Raw genomic sequence first — 19150 nt, forward strand, 5'->3', positions numbered from 1 at the left:
TATTTACTATTACCTTTTGTAGGTGGACTTAAATGAAGAAGAAACTATATTGATTATCAGACGTCTCCATAAAGTGCTGCGGCCATTTTTGCTGAGGAGATTGAAGAAAGAAGTGGAATCCCAGCTACCAGAAAAGGTATGGGGCACATTAGAGAATTTGAAAAATACCTGATTAACTTCCCTAGCTTGAAATTGTGATTCTTAAACAATTTGTTCATTAAAATGCTTATAGTTTAATTTCAAATACCATTAGAAATAAGATACTAATATTTCATAGTTCTACAAAATACCAGAAAGTCTAATGTAGAGAATAGAGCTAAATTACTGAGTCTTCTATCTACCTTCAAGAAATTTTTTGAGATAGGGTTCTATTTTACTAAAATTTACTAAAATAATCACAGAATCTTAGAATTAGAAGTGATCTGAAATGCCATCAAATCCAATCAGGACCTAAACAAAAATCTCTTCTGCAGGAAATCCAATGGTTAGGAAATGGATAATTCAAACCACCATTACACAAAGAGTTACTGAAATTACTCTTTAAATGATGTACCATTTTGTTTTCAGTTGACTGATTTTCTAAAGCCTATTTTATATTATATTGTAACTTTAGATTTCAGGTACTTGCATAGAACTTTTGAAAAAATCATTTTGGAGTATCCCTGGTTTCCATTTATTTGTAGAACTTCAGAGAATTGTTTTACTCATAAATCTAGGAGAGTTTTTAGTATTAAATTTATTACTTCAGGTCACAGGGAACAAAATTGTATCTTGTATATTACCAGGCTCTTTTTGTATTTATTAAATATCTAATAATGATGATGGCATTGGAAATACCAAGAGGGTTAGTTGTATGTGAAAAAGTGTTTGAAGTTTGTTAGCCTACAAATGACAGAAACATTTTACGACCTAATTTGAGCCCTACATAATGAATATTTTATCTTTAGGGCAGCTGATTTTATACCACCTGAATTTTTATTGCTTTTGGAGAACCTCTGTGGATTGAATAAGCTCTAGATTTCTGTGGTTTGATTTGGAATTTGGGACAAATGCATTTCTTAAATTCCAAATTCAATACAATTATCCAAAATAACTTTTAAACTCCATCAAATTTTTAACTTGTCTCCTAAAAATTGATTTCCCTTCTAAAGTATAGTATTTACTAGATGAAGTATTTTGATGTGGGTTTCTCTTTTGATGGACCAATTTTGAAATGTTTTATTTTGCATCATTGTATTTTTTGTATAACACCTCTCTTTTTTAGACACATTGGTTCATTCTGTTCATTTTAAGAAGGATTTGGCATGATATTGTAAAAAAAAAAAAGGGGGGGGGCTGCTTATTTAGCTAGAAGATGAATTCTCTCTGTTAAATTTCCTACTCCTTAGAAGTCAGATAGTAGTGACAATGAAAATGAAAATGGTGTTCATAACCACTTTACCCCCGAAAGCTTCAATAACAAAGATAAACATCTTTCCTTATGTACTTAAAAATGATAAAATTTTATTTCCCCCCAATTGCATACAAAAACAATTTTTAACATTCACTATATTTTTTTTTAAGTTTTGAGTCCTCAATTCTATTCTTTGTTCCTTCCTTTTTCTTCTTCTTAAGACAATAAATAATCTGATATTGGTTATCCTATGTAACTATGTAAAAACATTTCCATATTAGTCATTTTTCTTCATGTATTCTTTAAACTCATACTGTGAATTCATGACAGGTTGTTGATCTTTCCATTTGAATTTCTATGGTCTCTGCAACTTAGGGTCATTATCTCAGCATTCATAAATGAGTTCAATTGTCTGCAAAAGGAAAAAGTAAAGAGCATCACTTAGAGAACATTATTCTTCAGCTAGGGCCAAAATGGCAATGAAGCTATTTTTTAAAAATCCTTAATATCTTATCTCTAAAATGGTTCTGGAACAAAGAAGCACTTAGCTGTGAAGTTTGTTTTGTGTACTAAATTGCATATTCTTCATTATATTTTTGCTGAAATAATACAAGATAAAAAAATCAATAAAAAATTGCTTACTATCTTTAGTTCCACAAAAATTAGTAGTCTTATTTGTTGCAATCTTTTCAGGACTTTTTAGGGTTAGAATTATTTTATTTATTTTTAATCTCATAAGGAGTTAATAACATGCTCTTACAGACCTCTATAGAAAACTCCATGCTTACAGGATGTGCCTCAGTATATTTAAGCTAGCTGAGCTACTAATTGTTTTTCATGGCTTATCTTTTCAGAAATTGCACCTATTATCAAAAAAAGGTATAATATCTATGTCATAGTAATAGAATAAGACAGATTTTTGTAAATGTCTGGCTTCTTTTTTTTCTCATATACTACTTCCTCATATTACTCCCTATGTTATCAACTAAAATATGGCTCAGCCATTTTCAGTAGCTTATCCCATTTTACTTCCCCTTCTTCCTATCATATTTTATCCATTTCTTTTATTATTATTATTATTACTATCATTATAGCTTTTCATTTGCAAAACACATGCATGGATAATTTTTCTACATTGACCCTTGCAAAACTTTCTGTTCCCACTTTTCCCCTCTTTCCCCCCACCTTCTCCCGTAGATGGCAGGTCGTCCAATACATGTTAAATATGTTAAAGTATATGTTAAATATAATATAAATATATATGTATATATATATATCTATAATTTATATAGTTATCTTGCTGCACAAGAGAAATCAAATCTAGAAAGAAGGTAAAAATAACTTGAGAAGGAAAACAAAAATGCAAGCAGACAAAAACAGAAGGAGTGTAAATGCTATGTTGTGATCTACGCTCATTTCCCATAGTAATTTCATTGGATTGCTGGTTCTCTTCATTATTGAACAATTGGAACTGATTTGGTTCATCTCATTGTTGAAGAGAGCCATGTCCATCAGAATTGATCATCATATAGTATTGTTGTTGAAGTGTATAATGATCTCCTGATCCTGCTCTTTTCACTCAATATCAGTTCATGTAGGTCTCTCCAGGCCTTTATGAAATTATCCTGCTGGTCATTTCTTATAGAACAATAATATTCCATAACATTCATATACCATAATTTATTTAGTCATTCTCTAATTGATGGGCATCCATTCAATTTCCAGTTTCTAGCCACTACAAAAAGGGCTGCCAGAAACATTTTTTCTTTCCCTTCTTTAAGATCTCTGGGATATAAGCCCAGTAGTAACACTGCTGGATCAAAGAGTAGGCACAGTTTGATAACTTTTTGAGCATAGTTCGAAATTGCTCTCCAGAATGGTTGGATTTATTCACAATTGCATCAGCAATGTATCCGTTTCCCAGTTTTTCCATATCCCCTCCAAATTCATCATTACCTTTTCTTGTCATCTTAGCCAATCTGATAGGTGTGTAATAGTATCTCAGAGTTGTCTTAATTTGCATTTCTTTGATCAATAATGATTGGGAGCACCTTTTCATATGACCAGAAATAGTTTAAATTTCTTCATCTAAAACTTGTTCATATCCTTTGACCATTTATCAATTGGAGAATGGCTTGATTTCTTATAAATTTGAGTCAATTTTCTATATATTTTGGTGTCGGAATCTTTACAAACTGCTAACTCATTAGAGTTGATAGATTATTGATCTGATCTTACAAGAGGATGTTTTGGGCCAGAACCTGAAACAAGGTACTAAGTAGAACTAATTAATACAGTGCTTGTGTTTACACCTTTACTCATTGGAGTTCACAAGTATGGGAGATTCACAAGGTTAACTGTGTAACTTTGTGAATTCACACCTCCCTTGAAGCTCTTGGGGCCAGAGAGCACTATGGGAGAAAACCCATAATCTCTCTCTCTCTTGTATCCCACAATTCCTCTCTCTCATATAAAAGAAACAGACAGAGGCTCTCAGACAGATTTTAGCGGAATTATGCCAGAAGCCCTCTCTCCAAGGCAAGAGAGAACTATTTCATTTTCCACTTGGCTGGTTGGTGGTTGAAGAAAGCAGAGGCAGAAGCAAAGAACAATCTGCAAGAGCTCTTGGTACCAAGCAGAGAAATCAGATAACAATGGAGTTAAGTACAATTCTGAGTATGATACTTCACAGCAGGAGGAATTAGGTCATTCCACATCTCATGACCCTTCCTCCTCAATTAACCCTTCCTGGCTGGAGGAAGAAGCAGGAGGGAGAGAGGCAGAAACACAGTCAGCTTCTCCTGTAAAGCAGAATATGACAAGATTAGAAGAAGCATTAATTAAGGCAAGAAATGAAGGAGAAGATATATTTGATTTTATAAATGCATATCCTGTGATTGAGAAGCTTGACTCTTCAGGTCAAAAAGAGAGAAAATACACTCCTTTTAATTTGGAAAAAATTAAAGATTTGAAAAAGGGTTGCGCTCTTTATGGGGCTACATCCTCTTATGTGAAGATGTTACTAGATAATTTGTCTTATGAAATCTTAACCCCGAATGACTAGAAATCCATAGCTAAGATATGTCTAGAACTGGGACAAAATTTGTTGTGGCTTTCAGAGTATCATGAATTATGTAGGATTCAAGCCCAATGCAACAGGCAAACAGGAACTATAGAGCAAATCACTTTTGACCAACTAACTGGTGAAGGTCAGTATAGAGAGAATTCAAAACAGATTTATTATCCCATAACAGTGTATGAGCAAATTTCTAAGGCTGCAATAAAAGCTTGGAATTCTCTCCCTGGACAGCAAGCTTTTACAAAAATAGAGCAAGGTTCCAGTGAACCTTTTGCAGATTTTGTGGTACGTTTGCAAACAGCTGTAATAAGAACCACTGGAGATAATACTGCCACAGAAATAATGACTGGACATTTGGCTAAGGAAAATGCCAATGAGGTTTGCAAAAGAATTATATAGGGACTAGACAAAAATGCTCTTTTAGAGGAGATCATAAGACGCTGTGCCACAGTGGGCACAAATGCATATTATGCCCAGACTATGATGAACATGGGAAGACAGGGTTCCTCTTGTCAAGAGACTTTTAGAGAAACTCTTAGATGTTTTCAGTGTGGAAAAGTTGGACATTTGAGAGCTCATTGTAGATATATGAGAAGACAAGGTGAGAAAAAACCCAAAATCCCATGTCCAAAATGTAACTGAGGCTTTCACCGGGCCTCTGAATGTAGGTTGACCCAGAGGAATGAGAGGCAGAGCCCAGCTCCAAAGTATTAATCAAAAGATAGGTGGGGCATGATAGCAGCTGAGGTTACACCCAGAGAGACTTTAGAAATTCAGGACTCTGATGTCATCAACCAACTGAAAAGCAATCAGGATTACAGTTGGAGAGAATACAGGCCTTTTAAGACAACAAGGCAATATCCAGTGCAAACAGCTCCAATGTTGATGATGAGGAGAAATCCCAAAAGTGGTAAATATAAGGGAATTGGATAGGTTAACTGCTTGGGGAAGAGGGTCTGCTTATATTTCCACAGGTGGAAAAGGAATCAGATGGCTGACAATGAGACTGTCAAAAGAACTTTAAAATCTTCAGCTTTCAGTTCCTGAAAAACCAGCAACAATCATTGGATTTCCTGAGATTAAATAGAAAAAGAGAAAAACTTCAAAACAACGGAGATTTAAGAAGCATCTGACACTGAAAGAGCATGGCTGACAATGAGAGTGTTAAAAGGACTTTTAAAATCTTCAGGAATCATTGGATTTCCTAACACAAGATGAGACTGTTTTAGTTCTTGAAAAACCAGAAAGAATCATTGGATTCCTTGAGGTGAAAAATTGTTGATGAGACTATTGCAGTACTTCAGAGCTTACAGGAACTATTGGATTCCTGGCCCATGAATTAATGGACAATGGATTCCTTTTGGACTATTTGTAGGACTTATGGACATGTATAAATTTTCAGGTTGATTCATGTTATTTGTTACATTACTACTAGCCTGTGTTATATTGCTATGTGCTTATGTAAATTATGTGTAATTCCTCCCATATTGATGGATTTATGTATATCATGTATATCTGTTTCAAAGTTCTGGCCCATATTGATGGATTTATGTGTACCTGTTTCAAGTGAGCCCCTTCAGAAACCCGCTAATCTGATTCGACTTCCTATTTCCTTTGGTGTTTTCATCTCCCTTCCTGAGGTATCAGGGAAGGCGTGATCACCTTTTTTGGGGCGTTCTCACCTTTTTGAGAAGTCAGGGAGGTCATGATCACCCTATGTTCTAAAACAAAAGAAAGGGGTTGATGTTGGAATCTTTACAAACTGCTAACTCATTACAGTTGATGTTTTGGGCCAGAACCTGAAACAAGGTACTAAGTAGAACTAATTAATACAATGCTTGTGTTTATACCTTTACTCATTGGAGTTCACAAGTATGGGAGATTCACAAGGTTAACTGTGTAACTTTGTGAATTCACAACTCCCTTGAAGCTCTTAGGGCCAGAGAGCACTATGGGAGAAAACCCGTAATCCCTCTCTCTCATATCTCACAATTCCTTTCTCTCGTACAAAAGAAACAGACAAAGGCTCTCGGACAGATTCAGCAGAATTATGTCAGAAGCCCTCTCTCTGAGGCAAGAGAGATCTATTCCATTTTCCACTTGGCTGGCTGGGCTGCAGGACTAACCTTTGGATTTGGAGACATTCGGAAGGAGCTCTTGGAACCAAGAGGCTGAAGGACAAACCTTTGGATTTGGAGACATTTGGAGGGAACTCTTAGAATCAAGCAGAGAGATAGGCCTCTAAGAATCTAGCTATCCGGACCCAAGGAAAGAGACAAGACTTGGAAGGAGAAATAAACATTTTTATTTTTACCAGCTGGCTGCATTTGGGGTAATTATTGATCTGAACTGATACTAAGTCTGCCTCCAGAAAACCTCCCCGAGAAACCTGCTCTCCCCCAGAGAGAATCATTATTATATTATTTTAAAGAAGAAAAAGAACACCACATTTTGGAAATGAGGCCTTTATCCGAACTTTTGACTATAAAAATGCTTTCCTAGTTTATTGTTTCCCTTCCAATCTTGTCTGCAATTTGTTTTGTTTGTATAAAAAGTTTTTTAACTTAATATAATCAAAATTTTCTATTTTGTGATCAATAATGATTTCTAGTTCTTCTTTGGTCATAAATTCCTTCCTCCTCCACAGATCTGAGAGGTAAACTCTCCTATGTTCTTTTAATTTGTTTATGATCTCATTCTTTATATCTAAATTATGAACCCATTTTGACCTTATCTTCGTGTACGGTGTTAAGTGTGGGTCAGTGCCTAGTTTCTGCTATACAAGTTTCCAATTTTCCCAGCAGTTTTTGTCAAATAGTGAATTCTTATCCCAAAAGGGGGTCTTTGGGTTTGTCAAACACTAGATTGCATAGTTCTGGACTATTTTCTTCTGTAAACCTAACCTATTCCACTGATCAACTAGTATATTTCTTAGCTAATACCAAATGCTTTGGGTAAACTCTACTTTATAATATAGTCTTAGATCTGGTACAGCTAAGGCCACCCTCATTTGATTTTTTTTTTCATTAGTTCCCTTGAAAGTCTTGACCTTTTGTTCTTCCAGATGAATTTTGTTGTTATTTTTCTAGGTCAGTAAAATAGTTTCTTAGGAGTTTGATTGGTATAGCAGTAAATAAAAAGATTAGTTTAGGTAGAATTGTCATCTTTATTATATTTTCCTGACCTATCCAAGAGCACTTAATATTTTTCCAGTTGTTTAGATCTGACTTTATTTGTATGGAAAATGTTTTGTAGTTTTGCTCATACAGTTTCTGATTTTCCCTTGGCAGATAGATTCCCAGATAGTTTATACTATTGACGGTTATTTTAAATGGGATTTCTCTTTGTATCTCTTGCTGTTGGATTTTGTTATTGATGTATGAAAATGCTGATGATTTATGTGGATTTATTTTGTATCCTGCAACTTCGCTAAAGTTGTGGCTTATTTCTAATAGCTTTTTAATAGAGTATCTGAAGTTCTCTAAGTTTACCGTAGTATCATTTGCAAAGAGTGATAAATTGGTTTCCTTATTATCAACTCTGATTTCTTTAATCGCTTTTTCATCTCTTATTATCAAAGCTAGCATTTCTAATACAATATTGAATAGTAATGGTGACAGAGGGCAATCTTGTTTCACTCCTGATCTTATTGGGAATGGTTCCAGTTTATCCCCATTACATATGACGCTTACTGATGGTTTTAAATAGATGCTACTGACTATTTTAAAGAAAAGTCTTTACTGTTTTTAATAGGAATGGATATTGAACCAGCCCTGCTTTACTGTTATAAATCCTACTTGGTCATGGTGTATTATCCTGGGGAAGATTTTCTATAATCATTTTGCTAATATTTTATTTAAGATTTTTGCATCAATATTCATTAGGGAGATTGGTCTATAATTTTTTTTTTTCTGTTTTGTCCTACCTGGTTTAGTTATCAGTACCATGTCTGTATCATAAAAGGAATTTGCTAGGAATCCTTCATTCTCTATTTTTTCAAATAGTTTATATAGCATTGGGGTTAATTGTTCTTTAAATGTTTCGTAGAATTCACATGTAAATCCATCTGGTCCTGGGGATTTTTTCTTAGGGAGTTGAATAATTGCTTGTTCTATTTCTTTTTCTAAAATGGGACTGTTTAGACTATTTACTTCTTCCTCTGTTAATCTGGGAAGGCTATATTTTTGAAGGTATTCTTACATTTCATTTAAATTATCAAATTTATTGGCATAAAGTTGGGCAAAGTAACTCCTAATTATTGCTCTAATTTCATCTTCTTTAGTGGCAAGTTCTTCCTTTTCAGTTTTAAGACTAACAATTTGATTTTGCTCTTTCCTTTTTCTAATCAAACTTACCAAAAGTTTATATATTTTATTGGTTTTTTTCATAGAACCAACTCTTAGTTTTATTTATTAAATCAATAGTTTTTTTTTTTTTACTTTCAATTTTTATTAATATCTCCTTTTATTTTTTGGATTTCAAGTTTAGTATTTGATTAGGGGTTTTTAATTTGATCTTTTTCTAGATTTTTAAGTTGCAAGCCCAATTAATTGATCTTCTCTTTCTCTATTTTATGCAAATAAGCCTCTAGAGTCATAAAATTTCCCTTTATTACTGCTTTGGCTATATCCCACAAATTTTGGTATGTTGTCTCATTATTGTCTTTAGGATGACATTATGTAGTTTTCAATGACTTTTTGGTCTATTTTCCCCTTGCTTTTTATTGAATGTAGTTTTTATTGCATCGTGACCTGAAAAGAATTCATTTACTAATTTTGCCTTTTTGCATTTGATTTTGAGGTTCTTATGTCCTAATATATAGTCACTTTTTGTTTAGGTTCCATGAACTGCTGAGAAGAAAGTGTCTTCCTTTCTGTCTCCATTCAGTTTTCCCCAAAGATCTATCATATCTATCTTTTCTAGTATTCTATTTGCCTCTTTAACTTCTTTCTTATTTATTTTGTGGTTTCATTTATCTAATTCTGAAAGTACAAAGTTGAGCTTTCCCACTATTATAGTTTTGCTGTCTATTTCTTCTGGCAGCTTTCAATTTCTCCTTTAGGAATTTAAATGCTGTACTTCTTGGTGCATGTATGTTTAGTATTGATATCCCTTCATTATTTATGCTACCCTTTATCAAGTTATAGTTTCCTTCCTTATCTCTTTTAATTAGATTAATTTTTGCTTTTTCTTGATCTGAGATCAAGATGACTACCCCTGCTTTTTATACTTCACCTGAAGCATAATAGATTCTGTTCCAGCCTTTTACTTTTACTTTGTATGTATCATCCTGCTTTAAATGTGTTTTCTTTAAACAACATATTATAGGATTCTGGCTTTTATTCCAATCTTCTATCTGCCTCTGCTTTAGGGGAGACTTCATCCCATTCACATTCATGGTTAAAAATACTAATTCTGTATTTCCTGCTATCTTATTATCCCCTGATTATACTTTTCTCCTTCCTTTCCACCTTACCCCCCTCCCCAGTATTTAACTTAGGGGCACCACTTGCCTCATGCAGCCCTCCCTCTTTAGAATCCCTTTCTCCCCCTTAGAGTCCCTCCCCCTTTCTTATACCTTTCTTTACTATTTCTGTATTCCCTTTTATTTAGCCTACCCTTTCCTTTTTCACTTTTCCCCTCCCCCTTTTCAATCAGGTGAGAGGAGTTTCTCTGTAAACCAAATATGTCTAATATTTTCTCTTTGAGCCAAAACTAATGAGAGTAAGATTCACAAAATGTTCATTCCTTTCCCTTCTTTCCCTCAGATACAATAGGCTTCCTTTGCCTCTTCATGAGATGTAATTTCCCTCTTTTTACCTCCATTTTTCCCATTTTCTGTTACAATCCCCTTTCCACTTCTAGTTCCTTTTTTATATTATAACAGTAAAATTAAATTATTCTCTATGAATGCCCATAACATAAATACAGTTCTCAAGACTTCTTTTCACCTTTTTATGCTTCTTTTGAGTCCTATATTTGGAGGTCATTTTTTTGTTTGTTTGTTTAGCTCAGTTTTTTTTTTTTTTCCATCAGAAATAAAGGGAATTCACCTGTTTCATTGAATGTCCATCTTTTCCCCTGGAAGAAAATGCTCAGCTTAACTGGGTAGTTTATTCTTGGCTGTATTCCAAGTTCATTTGCCTTTCAGAATATCAGATTCCAGGCCCTTCAGTCCTTTAATGTGGAAGCTGCTACAGCCTGAGGATTTCTTTTTGTGGCTCCTTGGTAATTTTTTTTTTCCTGGCTGCTTCTAATATTTTTTCCTTGGTCCAATAGTTCTGAAATTTAGCCACAATATTCCTTAGTTTTAGTTTTGGCGTCTCAGGAGGTGTTTGATGAACACTTTCTGATTCTATGACATCTGGGCAGTTCTCTTTGATGATTTCCTGAAAAAATGTTATCTAAGCTCCTTTTTTCATCATGACTTTCAGGGAGCCCAATAATCTTTAGATTATCTCTTCTGGATCTATTTTCCAGTTGTTTTCCCAAGTAGGTATTAAACATTTTTCCTATTTTTTTTCATTTTTTTGGTTTTGCTTGACTGATTCTTGATGTCTCATTGAGTCATTCATTTCCATTTGTTTAGTTTTGATTTTTAGTGAGTTATTTTCTTCATTTACTTTTTTAAACTTCTTTTTTATATTTGTCCTATTGAATTTCTAAATGAGTTGTTTGGTTCTATGGAATTTTTTTTTTCCATTTCACAATTTTTTTGAGAAGTTTGTTTTCTTTTTCCATTTCACAAATTCTGTTTTCCTGGGAGTTCTTTACCTTTTGTAATTCACAAATTCTGTTTCCCTGTGAGTTCTTTACCTTTCCCATTTCACATTTCAGGGAGTTATTTTTTTTTTTTCACTTTATCAAATCTTTCTTTTAACGAGTTATATGCCTTTTCCAAATTTTCTTGCGGAGTTTTCCTTTCCTTTTCCTCAGTCTTCTTGTAGGTCTCTTTTATGATTCTTTTTAATTTCTTCTAGGAGAGCCTTGCATGATGGGAACAAGGTTATATGACTCTTTGGGGCTTTGTCTGGAGACAATCTGCTTTTCATTTCCTCAGAGTTGGAAATCTATTCTCTTTCATTACAGACACTGTTTATAGTTAGAACCTGCTTTTCTTTTTTACTCATTCAAAAAAAAAAAAAAAAAAAAAAAACACATTGAGATCTGCCTTTAGGGCAAGGAGTTTCCAAGCTTTCTCTACAGACCAAGAAGAGACAGTGGCTGTATTTGGAAATGGATGAGATACTTCCAGTGTTGGGTGGGTGTCGCCAGGTCCATGAGACTCTGGCACATTGGGATATACTCTTTACCTTTTGTATTGGTGTTAAATGTTTTATATCTTCTCTGCTGATCTATTGAATTGCAACCAGGGCAGAGTAGCCAACGCTGTGGTCGAGTCCTCCCCATAGATTCTCCAGCCAAGGAGACCACACTACACCCTGGGTCTGCTCAGCATATGTTGACCTCTGTGATCTGCCTATCTGCCTGTCTGTGCCTGTGCCTGGCCTTACCTCCTCCCATGCCCACGGCCAACCAAAACACACCTTTTCTGGCAATCTTCAAAATTATCTTCTGTTGATAATGTGTTGCACTCCCAATATTTGTGGGTTCTGACAGTCCAGCATTAATTCAGAGGCTGGATTTTCTAAATAGTTTAAGGGTAGCAGGAGAGCTCAGAAAAAAGCTGTGTCCTCTCCACCATCTTGGCTTCACCACCCCTCTCCTCACCCCCTGTCCCATTTTATTTATTTCAGTTCCAGGAAGATAACGTGATGTACTCTAGTTCATAAAGAGCTAGTGTCATAGCCAGAACGATCTGATTTTGATATGTGTTAATTTTGTGACTCTGGGCAATTTACTAAAGTTCTCAGTTAAGTTTAAAACTATATCCAACTTAAATAAAAACTGGAGCCATTAAACAAAGGAGCTGTACATATTAATGTTATCTCTTTTCCATTGTATTTTTTATTTATTTTGTTAAATATTTCCTAATCATATTTTAATTTGGTTTGAACACCTTGTGTGCTATAGGCATAGGGCCTGATGTTTGATCCCTCTGCTCTAAGTAGCTCTTAAAAATATAAATTTCAGAGAAGGTGCTGACCTGTATTGGGAGAAGTTACCCCATCTGAAAGCTTTCCCTAACACAGAAACCATTGGTTTGTGCCTTTTCTCTGTCTTCTGCCCTTCTCACTCAATACTTTCTGCCCAGCTCTGCACCCATATTTTGCCCTCTAGGATCCCTTGTACAACAGCTGCCTGCTATCATTCCAGGCTTGGGTCCAGTGTTTCCCATCTGTTCTCTATAAAATTTTATGTTTAAAATGCTGAATAGTTCCATCTCTCCCACCATAAGATCCTCATATTATATATAATGTATGAAGATTTTAAAAGAAATTTTAGAAGTATATGTAGAACAAAGAATATAAGCAGTGTGGATCACCCTACTTTTGTTATTTGGTAAAGTGCATTATTCTTAACTTTGCAGTTGATCCTTTTATAAAAATATCTCATATGTAATTCTGAAAAACTAGCTTATCTTAAGCTGTTTAGCTATGTTATTTCCTCATACTCAAAGGTAGAATCTCCTTAGTATTTTTGTGAGGGGGAAAATCATTTACATACTGTACATCCTAGTCAAAGGCAGAGTAGCCCCTATTTAGCATGAAAATAGAACTTGGAAATAGGGCATCAGTTGGGAAGGGGGAGGGAAATCTTAATGCTATTTTACAAAATTTGACTTGAGTCCAAGCTGGGAGAATTCCAAGGAAGGAGGGGAGGAAAAGGGGAGAAATCATCTATAATATATTCCTATAGCAAATATATTTTTTTTTTTAGATTAGCCTCTTTTGGGTGGTCAGATGATTTTAGAAATAGAAGGGAATTTAAACATCATGTAAGAATATCTCCCTACTCTACAGATAGTAAATCCCTAGAGGCCTGTGGAATGAAATTCAGAGCAATTAAATGACTGGTTCAAGGCCATACATCTCTTCATTAAATTATAAGTTTCTTACACTTGTAATAAACTAAGTGTAAGATTTTTTTTAAGCTTTTAAATGCTAATATCTTAGACTTGGGTCTTCCCCCTCTAGATACATATGAAATGCTCTCTCCATATTTAAATAGGTAGGCTTTCTGAATAGATCAATTAATCAGCTACATATGACTTGGACCAGTATCTTCTCCCTGACCCCCCCAGTACCTCCTGACTTAGGTAGACTAGACTTTAAATAATAATATAGTCCATTATCCAGACTGTACTCTAGAGATCCTTTCATCTAGCTGTGGGGACAAGATATAAATACACAAAATAATTATTTAGCAATTTAAGACAGTTTGTGTCAAAATGCATTTCAATTTTATAAATACATATTAAGTGTCTACTAGGTACAGAACACTTTGCTAGGGAATTGGCAAAAGTCCAAAGTCCTAATTGACTTTATTCTCTAGGAGGTAGATATTACTCATACAAAAATACCTAGTACTATCCAACATGTGATAGATGCATTAAAAAAAAAAAAAAAGGAAACCATAGATTCTATGCTTTGAAGAAAAAATTACTTTGCTGACTCAGGAAAACAGAAAAGCCTTTATGAGTTGTATGGGGATCAGTGTTAGCAAAGGCACAGAAGTTGAAATGTACCAGACATACCCCAAGTTGTTTGTAACATAGATTATGAGAAAAGAAAGAGAGAAAAAGCTTGAAATTAGGGTGGCCTGAATGTGGAAAGTCTTGAATGTTCAAAGTACTACCCTTGGATGCTTTAATTGAAAAAAGAAATCATGACTGACCCTCCCATACCTTTTATTTTACAGAAAAGGATACTATCAATTCATTGATAAAAATAATACAGATTATGGACTAGTGGAGGCAAAGAAGTGATCCATGAAAAAATGATTCAAAAAAATGTGAAGAGTAAAGGGAAAATCCTTTTATCCAAAGAATGTTCATAGAGATTTCAGGGAAGAAGTGATACTTAGTCTGAGCTAAGTAGTAGGTGGAGGATCCCCAAAGGTAGAGATGAAGAAAGAAAACATTGCAAGCGTAAGAATGGCCTAGACAAAAACAGAAAGAACACTGTGTTCTTTGGGGGAAAGGGAGCTACAATACTGTTTGCCTAGAATATGGCATTAGTAAGTCAAAAAGCATTTATTAAACACCATATATCAGTCATGATGCCATACTCTGAGAATACAAAAAAATGAGGCAAAAAACAGCCTCTTCCCTTAAACGACTCATAACCTAATGGGGTGTACAACAAAGAAATATGTTATACTACACATGGGATAAATAAGAAATAATTAAGAGAGGGAAGGCATTATCATTAAGAGGAGTTGGGAAAGGCTTCATGATTATATGTATGTCCTTCTGTATGTCTATATATTGTTTCATCTAAATCTCAACAACAGTATTGCAAGATAGATATGGATAGTATTATTCTTCTAGGAAGTCACTTGTGTGAGGAGTAATGAAATGAAATAAAGCCAGGAAAATAGATTGTAACCAAACTACAGAGAGCCTTCAATAGTAGGCTAAGAGGATTATATTTTATCCTAAAAACAGTGGCAGCCGCTGATGGTTCATACATAATAAAATGAAATTTTTCAGAACTATGTTTTGGGGAGATTATTTTGGCAGTTATATATGTGAAGATTAGGTAAGAGCAGGGAGATATTGGATGCCAAAGAATAGTTAGAAGGCTAGTATATTATAATTCAGATGAGAGATGATGAAAGCTTGAATTAATGTGTTATCATGATTGGTGAGAAAGGGATGGTTGTGACAAGTGTTGGGGAAAGCAGAATTAACAAGGCAGCTGATTGGATATAGGTAATAAGAGAAAAGGAAAAAGAGAATACTACTCCAAAGGTTTTAAGTTTAAGTAGGATCTGGTGATTCCATTACAGTAAGTAGAGAAGTTAAGAAGGGCTAATTTAACGGGAAAGATGATAGAAAAGATCATTTTGGGCTATAGTCATTAGATTTCATATGGGTTCTGGATCATGGGAAATGTTAGCATAATTTGAGAGGAAACAGAAGAGCATTATCGAGAGGGGGGAATAAATAATATAGATAACAATCTAAAAAAAGGTGTAGTGTCATTTCAAATCTAGTGGTTTAAATATTTAGATTTCTTACAAATAAATAAAGATCACTGGTATCAAAACATCTTCTTAAAATTATCTTTCAATTTTCAGTGTCCCAATTTAGCTTTGTAAATATCATCTATAAATTTTAGAGATATATTTATTAATTTGATTCTCTTATTGATACCAGGGTATCTTGTAATCTGCTTCTTAAACATTATTTCTTTGGTGCTTTAAAGGCTAATTTTCTCACATAAGCCCAGCCACCAAGAAATGTCTTTTAAAGGTGAAATAAGTTTCCAGGCCTTAAGAACTTATAATCAAGCTGGTCAGCAATCTGATAGACTATGGCCTTCTATCTAAGCTCTGCTTAGGCTAGGTTTGTACATTACCAAGAAAAAAAATGATGCCGTTTGTCCTTCATATACAACAGACAAAAGGGGAGCAGTGGGAAAGCAGAAAACTCTTTATATTGGATAATCTTGGGATAGTTTTATTACTGTGTATAAAATCTTTGAATTTCTGTTCAGTAATACAAGAGAATTCTTGAAAAGATTCAGTTGATGTGGATATTGGAACATGATCAGTTATCCAAAGTTATTTCTATTTATTATTTGACTGATTTTTTTTTGTTTGTTTGTTTCTTGAGTAGTTTTTTAGAAATTTAGGACAGCTGAAACTTCCAGAAACTTATCACTTATTTCTTCTTTTTTGTGGTATTAGACTTATTGCAAAAAAAAAAAAAAAGTGTATATCTTCTTCTAATAAAATTGGATACAGCAGAAGTAGTGAAAAAGATTGCCAATGACAGATTCTGCTTGACTGATAGGTTCTTCCCAAAGAAACTTTAAATTAATATTCACTTTCTCTTCATTTGGGACATTCTCCTGCTGCTTCTCAGAGCTTAGAATAATCTGATTACTTTTTAATCAATTAAACATTAGGCATATTATTAATTTACTTTTAATCATATTCTGTCAGTTTCTATAGGTAATTCTGTTGTGGAAAACCATATTTTTATTCTTTGAATTGCAAAATTTTTTAAAGCATAACATAAGAAAGTTATATGAATAGAATTTATCCATTAAATATTTATCAGACATGTGATAAACAATTTATAAATAACATTTGTACTTGTTTTATATTGAACTGTGACTGAATTCCAACAAAATTTTCCTACTTTAACTGGTCATAAAGTTATTTTTTTTATTTAATTTTATTTAATAATAACTTTATATTGACACAATCCATGCCAGGGTAATTTTTTTACAACATTATCCCTTGCACTCGCTTCTATTTCAATTTTTCCCCTCCCTCCCTCCACCCTCTCCCCTAGATGACAAGCAGCCCTATATATGTTAGATATGTTGCAGTATATCCTAGATACAATATATGTTTGCAGAACCGAACAGTTCTCTTGTTGCACAGGGAGAATTGGATTCAGAAGGTAAAAATAACTCGGGAAGAAAATCAAAAATGCAAATAGTTCATATTCGTTTCCCAGTGTTCTTTCTTTGGGTGTAGCTGCTTCTGTCCATCATTTATCCATTGAAACTCAGTTAAGTCTCTTTGTCAAAGAAATCCACTTGCATCAGAATACATCCTCACACAATATCGTTGTCGAAGTGTATAACGATCTCCTGGTTCTGCTCATTTCACTTAGCATCAGTTCATGTAGGTCTTTCCAAGTCTCTCTGTATTCATCCTGCTGGTCATTTCTTACAGAACAATAATATTCCATAACATTCATATACCACAATTTACCAGCCATTCTCCAATTGATGGCATCCATTCATTTTCCAGTTTCTAGCCACTACAAACAGGGCTGCTACAAACATTTTGGCACATACAGGTCCCTTTCCCTTCTTTAGTATCTCTTTGGGATATAAGCCCAGTAGTAGTACTGCTGGATCAAAGGGTATGCACATTTTGATAACTTTTTGGACATAATTCCAGATTGCTCTCCAGAATGGTTGGATTCGTTCACAACTCCACCAACAATGCATCAGTGTCCCAATTTTCCTGCATCCCTTCCAACATTCATCATTATTTTTTCCTGTCATTTTAGCCAATCTGACAGGTGTGTAGTGGTATCTCAGAGTTGTCTTAATTTGCATTTCTCTGATCAATAATGATTTGGAACACTCTTTCATATGAGTGGTAATAGTTTCAATTTCATCATCTGAAAATTGTCTGTTCATATCCTTTGACCATTTATCAATTGGAGAATGGCTTGATTTCTTATAAATTAGGGTCAGTTCTCTATATATTTTGGAAATGAGGCCTTTATCAGAACCTTTAACTGTAAAGATGTTTTCCCAGTTTGTTGCTTCCCTTCTAATCTTGTTTGCATTAGTTCTGTTTGTATAACGGCTTTTTAATTTGATATAATCAAAATTTTCTATTTTGTGATCAGTAATGGTCTCTAGTTCATCTTTGGTCACAAATTTCTTTCTCCTCCACAAGTCTGAGAGATAAACTATCCTATGTTCCTCTAATTTATTTATAATCTCGTTCTTTATGCCTAGGTCATGGACCCATTTTGATCTTATCTTGGTATATGGTGTTAAGTGTGGGTCCTTGCCTAATTTCTGCCATACTAATTTCCAGTTATCCCAGCAGTTTTTATCAAATAATGAATTCTTATCCCAAAAGTTAGGATCTTTGGGTTTGTCAAACACTAGATTGCTATAGTTGACTATTCTGTCTTGTGAACCTAACTGATCAACTAATCTATTTCTTAGCCAATACCAAATGGTTTTGGTGACTGCTGCTTTATAATATAATTTTAGATCAGGTACAGCTAGACCACCTTCATTTGATTTTTTTCATTAATTCCCTTGAGATTCTCGACTTTTTATTGTTCCATATGAATTTTGTTGTTATTTTTTCTAGATCATTAAAATATTTTCTTGGAAGTCTGATTGGTATAGCACTAAATAAATAGATTAGTTTAGGGAGTATTGTCATCTTTATTATATTCACTCGGCCTATCCAAGAGCACTTAATATTTTTCCAATTATTTAAGTCTGACTTTATTTGTGTGGAAACTTTTTTGTAATTTTGCTCATATAATTCCTGACTTTCCTTTGGTAGGTAGATTCCCAAATATTTTATGCTATCAACAGTTATTTTGAATGGAATTTCTCTTTTTATCTCTTGCTCTTGGATTTTGTTGGTGGTGTATAAAAATGCTGAGGATTTATGGGGATTTATTTTGTATCCTGCTACTTTGCTAAAATTATGAATTATTTCTAATAGCTTTTTAGTAGAATCTCTGGGGTTCTCTAGGTATACCATCATATCATCTGCAAAGAGTGATAGTTTGGTTTCCTCATTGCATACTCTAATTCCTTTAATCTCTTTCTCGACTCTTATTGCTGGTCATAAAGTTATATCTGGCTAGTGAAAACCTTCCTTCCTTTTACCTTTTGAAGAAAGTATGTTGCTTTTTCTCAGGTCTCAAAAATGTAGCTAATGCTACCCTATATAGAACTATAAGGAAATTTCACTATATTGTTCATATTATATGCAGCCACAGCTGGTCTTTTTTTAAATGTTTTATATATCTAACAAAGAAAATC

At 34.0% G+C, this 19150-nt stretch overlaps 1 protein-coding gene across 7 annotated transcripts in view; it reads left to right on the plus strand.

Annotated features, from left to right (window-relative positions):
- SMARCA2 (SWI/SNF related, matrix associated, actin dependent regulator of chromatin, subfamily a, member 2) overlaps positions 1-19150 on the plus strand; it is a 241370-nt gene that overhangs the window by 117423 nt on the left and 104797 nt on the right. For all 7 annotated transcript variants that reach the window (XM_051962447.1, XM_051962452.1, XM_051962456.1 and 4 more), the window contains one exon: positions 23-136. In XM_051962447.1, coding sequence (XP_051818407.1) covers positions 23-136 — 114 coding nt within the window. The remainder of the gene's footprint in view (positions 1-22; positions 137-19150) is intronic.

The sequence above is a fragment of the Antechinus flavipes genome, chromosome 1, assembly GCF_016432865.1.
Source record: "Antechinus flavipes isolate AdamAnt ecotype Samford, QLD, Australia chromosome 1, AdamAnt_v2, whole genome shotgun sequence".
Taxonomy (NCBI): domain Eukaryota; kingdom Metazoa; phylum Chordata; class Mammalia; order Dasyuromorphia; family Dasyuridae; genus Antechinus; species Antechinus flavipes.